The sequence below is a fragment of the Sciurus vulgaris genome, assembly GCF_902686455.1.
Source record: "Sciurus vulgaris genome assembly, chromosome: 11".
NCBI lineage: Eukaryota > Metazoa > Chordata > Mammalia > Rodentia > Sciuridae > Sciurus > Sciurus vulgaris.
Window position 1 is genome coordinate 18,868,314 of NC_136472.1, and position 14,772 is coordinate 18,883,085.

At 33.8% G+C, this 14,772-nt stretch overlaps 1 protein-coding gene across 1 annotated transcript; it reads left to right on the top strand.

Annotated features, from left to right (window-relative positions):
* Positions 1 to 1,477: 1,477 nt before the first annotated feature.
* LOC306638905 (olfactory receptor 10AG1-like) lies at positions 1,478 to 2,443 on the top strand (the record flags this gene model as incomplete). The annotated part of the gene is made up of 1 exon (XM_079102355.1): positions 1,478 to 2,443. One exon carries the CDS (start codon positions 1,478 to 1,480, stop codon positions 2,441 to 2,443), a length of 966 nt encoding a protein of 321 aa, XP_078958481.1.
* Positions 2,444 to 14,772: the final 12,329 nt, after the last annotated feature.

Genomic DNA, 14,772 nt, shown 5'->3' on the forward strand with positions numbered 1-14,772 from the left:
TTGGAAAGTTTATAAAGTTTTTTGGTTTGGGGTTTTTCTTTGTTTTGTTTTTGTTTTTCATTTTTAGAACAGCAAAGACTTTGGTCCCCTGGACATGGAGTTTAAGATAGTGGCCAATCTCCTTTATATACATGTGCCATAGCCATGCACCTGATCACATACCTCACTCCCCATCCTGGTTTCCCTCAGTTACTTTCTTAATTGATTCTATCTGGATTCAAGTTCCCATAATAAGTGAAACTCTTTGGTACTTCCCACTTAATATCCTACTGAAGGATGCATTTTTCCTTTGGTCATAAAATATTCTCTATTTTTCCAACTTCCTATAATTATGGAATATATAATGAAGGCATTTATGTTAAAAATCAATTGATGGGAAGAAATGGACAGTTGAAATGTCCACATAAAAATGTACTTTATTCTTGGTGTAAAGTTTTTTGTGTTCTTTATGTATTCTGGAAATTAGCACTCTATCTGAAGTATGTGTGGCAAAGATTTTCTCCCACTCTGTGGGCTCTCTCTTCACATTGCTGATAGTTTCCTTTGCTGAGAGAAAGCTTTTTAGTTTGAATCTATCCCAGTTATTGATTCTTGCTTTTATTTCTTGTGCTATGGGGGTCATGTTAAGGAAGCCTAATCCTAAGCTCACATGATGAAGATTTGGACCTAATATTTCTTCTATAAGATGCAATTACCCTATGTAAATGTATGATTACACAAATGGTATGCCTCTACTTCATGTACAACCAGAGAAACAAGTTGTACCCCATATGTTTACAATTAAAAAAATACTTTAATTTGAAAAGCTAGAAAAAATGATCATGAAAATTTCACGATAAGGAAATAATGTTTGTGGTAATAAATGTGTAAGATGATTTAAATATTTTGCAATGCACTCATACATCACACATAACATGGTACCCCATTGTTATATACGATTTTAATGCTTTTAAATAACCATTAAATTTTTGAGCTATGAGAGCTGAGAGTATAGCTCTATGGATGTAGGTATGAGTACCAGCTCCACCAAAAATATAAATAAATAAAATTTTAAAAACTGTGGGAAAAGGTAATCTATGATACAGTGTGATTGAAGCATATTTGACAAAATACACAAGACATGCTGGAGGAGTTTCACAAAATGCAATTAAATAACCTAATTAAATGTAATTAATTAAACTTCAGATACCATGGCAGACCTGTGAATTCTTCCTCAGGAGTTGCCAGTACTATAGATGACTACGTTTAATTTGGATTATCCTGAATTATTGACAGGAGATACCCTGGGATGATTCTGAAGAAATTTCAGAACAATGTGTACAGTGATCATCCATAGGGTCTAAGGTAGGTAAAGGTGGAATGTGTAAGGATTCATATTTTGGCAGCACAAACAATCCCGGTGGCCTTGAGTATTGCTCTGGATGACCAGATTCATTTACAGAGCAGCACCTATCACTGAAGGTAAAGTGAGAAGCACATGCTGAGTTTTTGCTTTCCACAGATGAAACACCAGGTAAAAACACCAGAAGGAAACCTAACTGCATGGATGGAATTTGTCCTTTGGGGGTTTGCTGACATTCCCTATCTCCAGTGGTTTCTGTTTGGAATGTTCTTTGTCATCTACATGATCATCTTGCTGGGCAATGGAACTATAATGGTAATAACCAAAGTGGATCCTGCTCTCCACACCCCCATGTACTTTTTCCTTGGCAATTTTTCCTTTGTGGAGATCTGTTATGTTTCAGTTACTCTCCCCAGAATGCTCATGAATCTCGGGACCCAGAGAAGGACCATCTCTTTGGTTGCCTGTGCTACGCAGATGTTCTGGGCTCTTCTTCTGGGAGCAGCAGAATGTTTCCTTTTGGCAGTGATGGCCTATGACCGCTATGTGGCTATTTGTAATCCTCTGCAGTATTCTCTGGTCATGACCCACAAGGTCTGTATCCAGCTAGTGGCTGCCTCCTGGATCACTGGAATTCCTGTCCAGGCAGGGCAGACCCTCCAGGTTTTCTCTCTGCCATTTTGTGCTTCCAATGTAATCAACCATTTCTTTTGTGACATCCCCCCAGTACTTAAGCTGGCTTGTGGGGAAACCTTCACTAATGAGCTCATGATCTTTGTGGCTGCTGTGCTGTTTGTTTCTGCCCCATTTCTGTTAATACTTACATCTTATAGCAAAATCATACCTACAGTTCTTAAGTTGCCATCAGCCACAAGCAGGACCAAAGCCTTTTCCACCTGCTCATCTCATCTTACAGTGGTGCTATTATTCTTTGGATCAGCCATTATTACATATTTAAGACCTGAGGCTAGTCATTCAGCAGAAACTGACAAAGTGCTTTCTCTTTTCTATACTATTGTGACTCCCACATTTAACCCTATTATATATAGCTTAAGGAACAAGGATGTCATAATGGCATTGAAAAAAATATTATTTAAATAGTTTACTTGACGAAAGCATATATTTTCAGGGCTTGCTTTTTTCTCCATTTGTAATAAAATTTCAAGTGGTGTATATTTTTAGCTCTGTTTCTTATGTATTTCTTCAATACTATTTTCAAATTTTTTTCTATGTTGAGAGATGTTTCTGTCTTCATCTATATGGGTGATATATGTGTCACCAAATTTTAAACCATTACACTGATAATTATTTATTTTTGTATGTTTGTGCAACATCTATTATTAACATACTATTAACAGCTCTTACTGTAATGGTACTACTAATATTACAGACTTTGTTGTACTACTTATTGAAAATGATGTCATTCACATCCATAGATTTGTTACAACCATTTTTAGAAAAGGTAGATAATGGACATTAAATGAAGAACACACACAGTGACACACACACATATGCACACATATTTTGACCTAACAATTGACTATTCAGAGAAACCACTTGTTAGAAGAATGAAAATATATTTTCATAAATGATGTTGGTGAACATTATGCATGGTTTATGTACCCTTAAAAATTAATATTCCTATATTGTAATCATATCGTATTACAATGAATGTTATTAAAATATACACATGTAATCTGAAGAACTGGAAGAAGGAGAACTCTGTAAATAACTGACAAGTATTTTTTAATGAATGCTGACAATTTGTTTTTCAAAACAAAAATCTTGGGGAGTTAGGAGATAGAGTTGAATTAGGAAAGATAATTACATATTTTGTGAAATCAAGTATCTGCTATAAAATCACTGGTATATCACACTTTTACACTGTACACACTGAAAATGATGGATTAAATATAATTACTAATGTTCATCTCAGAATAAATTTTTCTCTTTGTTATTTCACTGATAGAGTTTATTATTAATTTGTGCTATTTATGTAGTAAATAAGCCAATGATAACTCAATATTCAGTGTGGATAAAGAGAATCTAATAGTTTTTTGTGACATTTTAAAATTTATATTGATATAGGTAAACTTATTACTGTTGCATACAAAGGTAACATATTTCTGGGAAACCGTGACCTGTCACCAGGATTTATGATTTAACCAAATGTAAATTTTGCCCCTGTTTAAAAGCATTTTCCTTTAAGTGAATATTCTTTCTTAGCACATTTATATGGAGATGCCTAAACCAAAGTGGAAAGAAAATGTGGTACTACTTTCTGTGTAGCAGAAGACATCCAGAATAAGTGTTAACAACCTAAATGACAACCCAAGAAAAGAAGTCTACCTCAGCTGAGATCAAAGAAAAGCATGAGTAAATCACCAGTAATCTCAGATAAAGCCTCTATCAGAAGCTACTGAAATCTAACATAAATGATTGGTAATAGAAGAATGATAAAAGAAAGAAAAATATAGTAAGAATAATTTCAGAAAAAATAATTTCCAGAAGAAATTGGACAAATCATAAGCTATTGCCTTTCAGAATGGAGTGAAACAGAACTTGAGGAGTCTTTTCATTCTTACTGTTCCATCTTTGGAATATAGAATGAGACACTGTTTGAGAGAAGAGAGTTTGTGAAGAAGCAATGTCTACTCTAGTGACCACAGGGCTCTTATCATGGTGAAATATATCCAATGTATTCAACCTGCCATTAGAGAGCTGGGAGGCCCCCCCAGAAATGATATCATACCAGGAATTTGTGGTTAATCCCTGCTTCTGACAGATTGGCTGCTCATCAGTGGCTCTAATCAGATTTAGGATGAAGATTGGAAGTTAGTGCTGCGGTGTCCATGCATAGCTTGGCCCCATGTCTGCATGGTCATTTGGCACAGTAGCCCAGTGGACAATACTAATGGTAACCGGGAAAGAGGCTGCTGGTAATCACAGAATGGGTTTCCTTACCCATCTGATGATTCAAAACCTCCTCAGCTGAGGTTAACCTTTGAAAAACATTCACATGGTTCACAAATACCTTCACTTTTTTTTTTTTGATCAGAGAAGTATGTTTATGTCTTTAATAAAGACTTCTTAATGATCAATTTTCAATTTAATTTCTTCCAAATCTCAGATTATTCACTCAGACCATTACCTTTAACCCATGGATGGGTACACATCTGGCCATTTTTCTTTCTAAACTAACTAGAACAACCAGAAGTGCTGCTCAGAGTCCTTCCCCTGGGAACCTATTCCCTCACCAGTGTCCTTGAGTCATGTCCCAGGAAGGGGCTGCACTGTGACAGAAGTCAGCTCTAGGGTGATTCCTGAGTGTCACATAGAAACAGGTAAACGACTTCCATACATTTTTTTATTAAGTCAATTTTCATGAGGTCATAATTATACAATTAGAAAATAATGTAGCAGAAAAAAAAAATAATGTAGTAGCTGAGGAAAGGACCCTGAGAATTTTGACCTTTCTCTCAATTAAATTACTTGCAACATCAGTTCTTGTTGAAGACCTTCATACACCACTTAAATTTGATTCTTGGTTCTTTAAAATAAAAAAATAAATTTTCCTGCTAGTTAGATGGACTATACAAATGATCTATTTCATTTTGAGAAAGGATGACTGTTTGTGGATTTTTTTTTTATTGTAAACAAATGGGATACATGTTGTTTCTCTGTTTGTACATGGCATAAAGGCATACCATTTGTGTAATCATAAATTTACATAGAGTAATGTTGTTTGATTCATTCTGTTATTTTTTCCCTTCCCCCCACCCCTCCCACCCCTCTTTACCCTCTATACAGTACTTCCTTCCTCCATACTTGCCCCCCTCCCTAACCCTAACTCTAACCCTAACACTAACCCTTCCCTCCCCCCCATTATGTGTCATCCTCCACTTATTAGTGATATCATTCGTCCTTTGGCTTTTTGAGATTGGCTTATCTCACTTAGCATGATATTCTCCAATTTCATCCATTTGCCTGCAAATGCCATAATTTTATCATTCTTTATGGCTGAGTAATATTCCATTGTATATATATGCCACAGTTTCTTTATCCACTCATCAATTGAAGGGCATCTAGGTTCTTTTTATCTATCTGGCATATATATAGTTTTAAAGTTATCAGGAGTGTTTTCATTAGTGCTTTAATAATATCTATGAGTTCTGATGTGAAATTTCCTTTTTTTCATCTTATTTACTATTTGTGATGAATCTCTTTATCATTCTCAGTCATCTAATTATACATACATATATATTGAACTTTATGAAAATAATATTTTGGTTTGATGATCTTTGCAGAAAGGGAAGAGGGAAGGGATAAAAGAGACAGTAGGAATGGAAATGGAACAAATTGAATCCATGCCAGTAAGATTATATCAAAATAAACCCAACTATTACATATAATTATACATATAATTATAATGCAGTATAAAAGCATTAAAATTGATGATAAAAACTGAAAGTAGGAAGAAGAAATGGATTCATTAGTGAGGCCATCTGGTACTTGGCATTTTAGGCAGTGATGTTTTTAATTTTTAATTAAATTACTCATTAGTAGTCTATGTGGATATTTTATTTCACATTATTTCACATCATTTTTTGTGTGATGTCATTCCAGTAGTTGATTTGCTTAGCTGTGCAATTGTTTGTGATAAAATTGTTCATATTATCTTTTCAGAATCAGTTGTAATATATGCAAAATCACAGTTTTTAATTTTTGATTTGGAATTCCTACTTTATTTAAGTGGAAAAATAGAAAAATGTTTAAACACTATGCCTTATAGTTCCTGATATAACTAGCTTCACAAAGTCTCTCCTTGTTTTTAGTAATTTTGACTTGCTTTTTGGTGTCACTTCTGTTCATCTGTAAGACTTTAATATTTCTCATAGGAAAGGGCTTCAAGCAGCAACCTGCTGTTGCCAATGATTTTGAATTTGTTTTTGTATACAGGTCACAATTTCTTGTTTAGTTACATATTTCATAAAGTCTGGTTAAAACTGAACAATTTCTAAACATAATATAGCAACTTCAGATTCTAGCACCATTTAGAAATGGCTGTTGTTGACATTTGTTTGTTTTGTCTTGCCTGGACTAATTTTGCAGAAGCTGTTTTCTTTATGTTGTGAAACTACTGATAAAACCTGTTCATTATTATTATTATCATTATTATTATTAATTATCATTGCTTATATTCCAATATCTGAACTCCTAAGTATTCCCCATATAGCTTAGTGAAAAGATAATGACCTTGTCCTTAAATACCCTAGTCAGGGAGGTTTCCAACACTTATTTATGATGAATCTGGGACTGGCTTGGAAAATGAATTAAAATTTCAGGAACTTTTCAATGTTGGTTGAATTGTATTCTCTGCATGTACACAATCATTCACCGGATCCCTCTTGGGACAGCCTTGAGCATGTGTGTGGCCTTGCACTTGCACCCAGTCATTCAGATCACTACAATGATTAGGATTTCAATAGTACCCACTTTCATTTTCTCATTCTCCAGAAACTCCTGTTAAATTGTTGACTAATCTGTCCCAAAGTCTATGGACACCCAGGTATAACAATAATCTTACTCCTGTCTTGATGATTTCCTACTAAAGTTGACATCATTTATAATAATAACCCAGGAAATTTCATTGCTATATGCTGCTTGAATTTACATGAATCTTCTATAATAATCAGAGAAGAGCTAACCTTTCTGGCATGTAGAGTCCTGGTAGATATTCTGTTCCATGTAACTCAAAGTGGGTAATGAAAGCAGTCTCATGCAAAATGCAGCAAATTTTCTCTGTTCTTATTCAGGGTAGTTTAATTTTCTTAAAAATGTTGGTGCATCGTAGTTGTACATAATTTTTTGAGAAGTACGCAAAGACTTTTTGAAGCAAATTGAACTTCTATGCACAAAAACGGTGAACTTAAATTTTTGCTTCAAGAAATCTAACTCAAAATGTCTTATTGACTTAGCTGTAGCAGGTTTAAAAAATATAGTTGTTGGAAGAAAATGTATGAAAAAATATATGTCACTATGCATGGACATATATCATGAATATTAGCAAAAGCACCAACCAAAAAAGAAAATCTTTATATATAAATTAGGCTTCACCAATATTAAGTATTTTGTTCTATGTTAGAATTCTTAGAAAAATATAAATACAGACTATAGACTCAGGAAAAAATTGGCAAATCACATATCTATCAAAGAAAATGTATATAAAATATATGAAAATATATATAACATAACAGGATGAGAAAGACATGGCCTAATTAAACAATGTACAACGTTCAAGTGATATTTAAAACAAAAATGAATGTTTCATGTAAAATGTAATGGCTAAAATTAAATTGATCACAAAAAATATCACTCAACATAGGTAAATAAATATACAACTCTTAAATAGTTGTAGCTTTCAAAGTTTGGAAATGAGGAACGCATATGTTCCTGAAATGTATTTTCCATTTATCCAATTATAATGTGAACAGACACACGTGTGTGTGTGTGTGTGTGTGTATTGTTTCTGTGGTTGGATCTAATATTGTCCCCTTTGAACATGTGTGTCTAAGTGTGTTTGTGTGTGGATACCTGGAGCTCCTTGACTGGAAACTCAAGCAGTAACTTGTTGTAATTGTAGGTTTTGACAAGTTCAGGCAATTAATGATAAAATAGGGAATCATAGTTGGTCACACTGCAATCTATCTTGAAATTACATTTTATAGCGTCCTGTCCAAGTTGTTGTAGTCCTGATAACTAAATTTTACACTGGGGCTTCTTCCTGGAAAGTCTACATGACTTTTCCAGGAAAAGCGAATACTGGTCTTCATTCCCCTCCACCATCTTTCTTCACATGGGGGATCACGAGGACTAACCTCTCAATGTGGACACACAGGAGGCAGATTCACGTGGAAGATGAGACTGCCAAAGAGCTTTGAAACTCTGGAGAACATTCCATGACACAAACTTCTTTCTAACTGAGGCCACTGATCATTTGCAGCTTTGTTAGAATACCTTCATTTGTATCATAATTAATATACAGTTATAAATTTCTGATTTTTCAGTGTTTATATGTCTTAATAACCACAAAAAGGAAGAGAGACTGAGAATGTGAGGGGTAGTACAGCCATTCATGTTTAGTTTGTTTATAAAACTACTTGAGTAGAAGGGAACCATTTTCCTCAATTAGAGCTACCTAGGACAGAATTTATTCCCAGGGCAGTCGCTATTTCCTACCTCGGGAGCACTTTTATCTTTTTTACTATCCTGACAGTAGAATATACATTAAAAGGACTTACCCTGTGTTACAAAAAAAGATAAATTTCTAAGTTATAAAAAGGACAAAGTTCTTTATTACTATCTTTTACCAATCAAGAAGGTAAGCATTATGATTAAAGTAATTCTAAAATAGATATGCAGGAACTACTCTGACAAATAGAATTCATTTTCAGGTCTACTCATGTCTTTATTAGCATGAGCAATAATAAATATTTAGAATTTAAAAGGAATACTTCATTGTTGGTTACTTTTTCAATTTCCAAGATGCTTTTCAGATTATATTTGTACTCTTGTGATATTTGCTATTATTAGGTGCTATTATCCTTTTCAATAAAAAGAGGCAGCATGAAAGATTATTGTTTACATCATTTTTTAAGGTGCTAATGTTTGCTAAATAATTATGTGTTAAGCATGTGTTTATTTTACATTAACAAGATCTAGAAAGCATATCCCTCGAAAATCCAATTGTATATAATGGATTAGAAAAATATTGAATACAGTATTAAAATGCTTTGCATTCTACTACTATTAAGAGGGTTCCTGATTGTGAAGAGTTCAAATGCATGATAAATGAATTTAAAAATGCTAGAGAAATGTTAGCATGGTTTTATTTTTTATCATTAGAGATTTCTGGCAGAAGCACATCCTTCTGTCTTATGTACACCGATGTCTACTTTTATTGCTTATCTTTAATGTTGTTCCATCAACTTGCTTTTAATATAAGTATTATGTATTATAGAAGCTCTAATTTAACTCCACACTATTTATACCAAAGAAGATCATTGTTTCAGAGAGGATAACAGTTAAATAAACATGAAATATCTGAACCAAAACAAACATGGATACATCTAGGTTAATTACTAGAAATTTTCTCTCTTAGTAGTATAAATAGATGTTTCTAAACATTAGTATAAATAGATGTTTCTAAACAATAGAGGCTTCTAAACATTAGAGATAGCAAGAATAACATTGAATGATTTGATGAGGCTTCCTATGTCAAATTGTGTTTAGAGTTTAAGAACAATTTGAATAGTTGTGAGTAATCATAATATTTCTCTTTTTAGGGACACTTTTTTGAATACAGGGACACTCTACCATTGAGCTTCATCCCCAGATCTTTATTCCTTTCTATTTTGACATAAGGTTTTGCCAAGTTGCCCAAACTGTTCTGAAAGTTTTCAACCTCCTGCCTAAGCCTTCTGAATAATAGAAATTATAATAATTTTTTCTTCACATACAGTTGTGCATGAGAATTACATTAAATATTCATGAAATTGCTGGTCTATTTTACAAATGAAAATTTAAGACTTTCCCACCTAGTAAAAGGAAAAGAAAAGGACAGGAAATAAAAGAAAAGAAAATATAGATTTCAGTGGCTATAGAGGAAGTGCAACTTCTGTTCATATGGCTTTTTCTTGCTCATTATAGTTTGGAAGATTGGTTGTAATTTGCTTTATAAATGTATACTCCTACTTGAACAGAGGAAATAAGAGCCAAAGGATATTACAATGTGCAAAAAGCATGAAAGAGAGTTAGCAGATTTTGCAAAGAGAAAGAAGAGAATGGCAATATCTAAAAATTAGGGTTGAATAATCAAATGTAAGAACACAACCCATGGAAGTCCACAAGGAAGTAATGATTCAATCAACAATTTTTATAATTGTCTGAGTATTAAGATCTAGGCTTAATTAATATAATAATAATAATGTTTAATTTTTTAATTTTGTTGAAGCAGGAAAAGTACTTAGTGGTGTAGTTTCATATCCTTGCAATAATAGTAAAGCCACCTCTCATCTGGTAGTTTGTGATCCTCTTAGAGTCTTGGTTACACCTTATTAAATTGTAATATCAAATTTTCATTCAGAGTAATTGTACAATTATGGAATAAGTTGAAAGAACCTTTAGGACTTCAATATTTGATGACCTATTGAAGACAGAACAAGAAATTATTATTTGATTTTCCAATGGTCAGTTACAGAAAGTCCACAGGATGCCAAAGTCCAGCATGGACTTTGTTCCTTCTCCATTTACATCTGTTTTCGAAGCTGAAATCCTGACCACCATGCACACTTTAACAGTCTTAGAATAAGATTAGTGGTATCTGTCCTCATTGCAGTTAATCCCCTTGTATTTAAATCATTTATTACTTATATGGAAATTATTTAGCAAATAATGAAATTATGGACGTCTTCTACAAGAATGAATAAAAATATAATAACTTCTACATAACCACCACCAAGCACACAAACATGTACATGTACACACGAGGCATGCATACAAACTCAGAAATCCGTAAACCTGTATACTTTAGTCTTAGGCATTACTTCAATTAGTTGACTTATTTATAATTTACCAAGAAGTCAGCAAATCAAAGTTTTTGGAAAACTATACAATATCTCATATAAAATACTGTATATAGTATCACATAATATTATAGGTATAACAAAGGACAAGAAATAAAAAGTAATTCATTCATAATGCAAACAAACAAAGCATTCAAATACACTCATGCATGAACTCACAAATACACAAGCAAGGGAATAGATTGAATGGAAAAAATGAACTCTGTAGAAGATCAACCATTGCTAAGGTCATGTAAGATTTAGGAAAATCTCCAGAAGACTTGTATTTAATGTTTTATGTATGCAGTAGATTTGCATTCAGAATAAAGAAGTGCACATTGTAGTTAGGACTGGTTCCTAGACCACATCGTTATTGAAAAATTTTTGTGATAATTTTTTATCGTTATTGAAAAATTTTAAGTTTTTATTTATTGCTCTCTTTTCCTTTTGTTTATCTGTTCCATCAGAGTCTTTTTCTCTCTTTTTTGCATGCTAACATCCAATTTATTTGATTACACTCTCAACCTTTCTATTATCTAGAACATCTGATATTCTTTTCTTATCCCATTAACAGCCACATTCTACATCCCTCTGCATCCTCTTTGTCTTCCATTTGAAACTGCAGACCTTATTGCAAATATGTTTTGCTGAAGATAATATTTGAACTCATTCTGTTTATTATGACAATTATGTTATTGTCCTCATAGGGGCTATTTGGTCTAGGATTGCATGGTGTCTGAATTGGGCACTGCTAATATTGATCTCCCCTTAAAGAAAGGATTTTGGAAACCTACAAGGCCACTATAAGCCTATAAGGGGAAATCTGCAATACCCCAAATCTGCACTGCTAGAGGGGAAGACACATGAGCAACATGAAAAAACAAGGGAAGAAAATGATCCAAACAAATCTAGATTCTATAGTAATAGAATCCAATGACAGTATGTTAGAAGAAATGTCAGAAAAGGACTTCATATTATACATGATCAATATTTGTTAAGCAAAGGATGAGCTAAAAGAACAAATGCAGGCAATGAATGATAATACCAATAAGCTGAAAGAGCAAGTGCAGGAAGCAAAAGATCATTTCAACAAAGAGATAGAGATTATCAAAAACAAAAAACAAAAAACAAATGGAAATCCTTGAAATGAAGGAGACAATAAACCAAATAAAAAACTCAATGAAAAGCATCACCAAAAGACTAAACCACTTAGAAGACAGAACCTCAGACATTGAAGACAAAATATTTAAACTTAAAAATAAAGTTGCCCAAACAGAGAAGATGGTAAGAAATCATGAACAGAATCTCCAAGAACTATGGGACATCATGAAAAGACCAAATTAAAGAATTATTGGGATTGAGGAAGGCACAGAGATACAAACCAAAAGAATGAACAACCTATTCAATGAAATAATATCAGAAAATTTCCCAAACCTGAAGAATGAAATGGAAAATCAAATACAAGAGGCTTACAGAACACCTAATGCACAAAATCACAACAGGTCCACACCAAGGCACATTATAATGAAAATGCCTAACATTCAAAATAAAGACAGGATTTTAAAGGCTGGGAGAGAAAAGCAGCAGATTACATATAGTGGGGGATCAATATGGATAGCAGCTGACTTCTCCATCCAGACTCTAAAAGCTAGAAGGCCCTGGAACAATGTATTTCAAGCTCTGAAAGAACATGGTTGCCAACCAAGAATCCTTTACCCAGCAAAACTACCCTTCAGATTTGAAGATAAAATAAAATCCTTCTATGATAAACAAAAGTTAAAAGAATTTACAAATAGAAAGCCTGTGCTACAGAAAGTTTTCAACAAAATATTCCATGAGGAGGAAATGAAAAACAACAATGGAGGTCAGCAAAGGGAGGAACTACCTTAGAGAAAAAACACTCAAAGGAGAAACCAAGCCATCTTAAAAACCAAAAATAAGCCAAATGACTGGGAATACAAATCATATCTCAATAATAGCCCTGAATGTTAATGCCTAAACTCATCAATCAAAAGGCACAGACTGGCAGAATGGATAAAAAGGAAAGACCCAACAATATGCTGCCTGCAAGAGACTCATCTCAGAAAAAGTCATCCACAGACTAAAGGTGAAAGGATGGGAAAAACCTACCATGCACATGGACTCAGTAAAAAAGCAGGGGTTTCCATTCTTATATCAGATAAAGTGGACTTCAAGCCAAAGTTAATCAGAAGGGATAAAGAAGGAAATTCCATAGTGCTGAAAGGAACCATAAATCAGGAAGACATAATGATTGTAAATATTTATGCCCCAAACAATGGTGCATCCCTGAACATCAAACAATTTCAGGAATCACATAGACCACAACACAATAATTCTGGGTGAATTTAATGCACCGCTGTCACCACTAGATAGATCTTCCAAACAAATTCAACCAAAGAAACCATAGAACTCAATAACACAATCAATAACATAGACAAAATAGACATACATAGAATATTCCATCCATCAATGAGCAGATTCACTTTCTTCTCAGCAGCACATGGAACCTTCTCGAAAATAGACCATATGTTATGCCACAAAGCAGCCCTTAGGAAATGCAAAAAAATAGAGATATTGCCTTGTGTTCTATTAAATCTTAATGGACAAAGAGTAGAAATCAATGACAAAATAAAAACAGAAACTACTCCAACACCTGGAGACCAAACAATATGCTATTATATGATGAATGGATAACAGAAGATATCAGGAAGGAAATTAAAAAATTCTTAGAGGTAAATGAGAACAAAGAAACATCATATCAAAATCTCTGGGATACCATGAAAGCAGTACTTAGAGGAAAATTTATTTCATGGAGCACATTCAATAAAAGAAGAAAAAATCAACAAATAAACGACCTAACTCTACAGCTCAAAGCCCTAGGAAAAGAAGAACATACCACCACCAAAAGCAGTAGAAAACAGGAAATAGTTAAAATCAGAGCAGAAATAAAAAAAAAAAAAAAATTGAAACAAAAGAAACAATTCAATAATTGAAAAAAGTTGGTTCTTTGAAAAAATAAACAAAATTGATTAACCCTTAGCCACACTAACAAAGAGAAGAAGAGAGAAAACCCAAAATACTAAAATTCGGAATGAACGAGGAAATACCACAACAGACACGATTGAAATACAAAACATAATTAGAAGCTATTTTGAAAATCTCTGTTGGGGGCTATGCCATGTGGACTACGCCAAGATGGCGCCCGGCAGCCAGCCAGAAGTTTTTTTTTTTTTTTTTTTTTTTTCACATTGGCAGTGAGGAGGTTAATTAATATAAGCACACTCAGGTGATTTGTCATTGGCCGTATTCAATTAAGTCCACACATACAATGCATGCACATATGTTCTTGAGTGCTCCTGATCATGCCTGCTCGTTTTGACATTTACCATGATTGGGCAGTTGGCTCCTTGCCGGATCTTCACATAATTGGCATCAGTCCTACCCTTCACCTCCTGGAGGGGATATAAGCCAGCTCTCCTCGAGTGCTGGGGTTTCAGGTTCCAAGTTTGGGTTCCTGGGTTTCTTGAATCTACAATAAACCATTCCTAATTCAAGAGCTTCACTATTCCTTTATCTCCTTCGCCAAATTGACTCGCTGGATGGCGTCCAATGGTGGCCCGTACAGGGAACTGTACAGATGGAGAACTCTGCATTCCTATGGAGACTGGTAACATTTTATACAGCTATCAGCACTACAAGGATAAGGTAAGTAAAAGACAGTTTCGCTAGCATAATTAATGAGAAAATTAGCATAATTTTCCCTATTTGAGGAAACGGTGGCCTTAA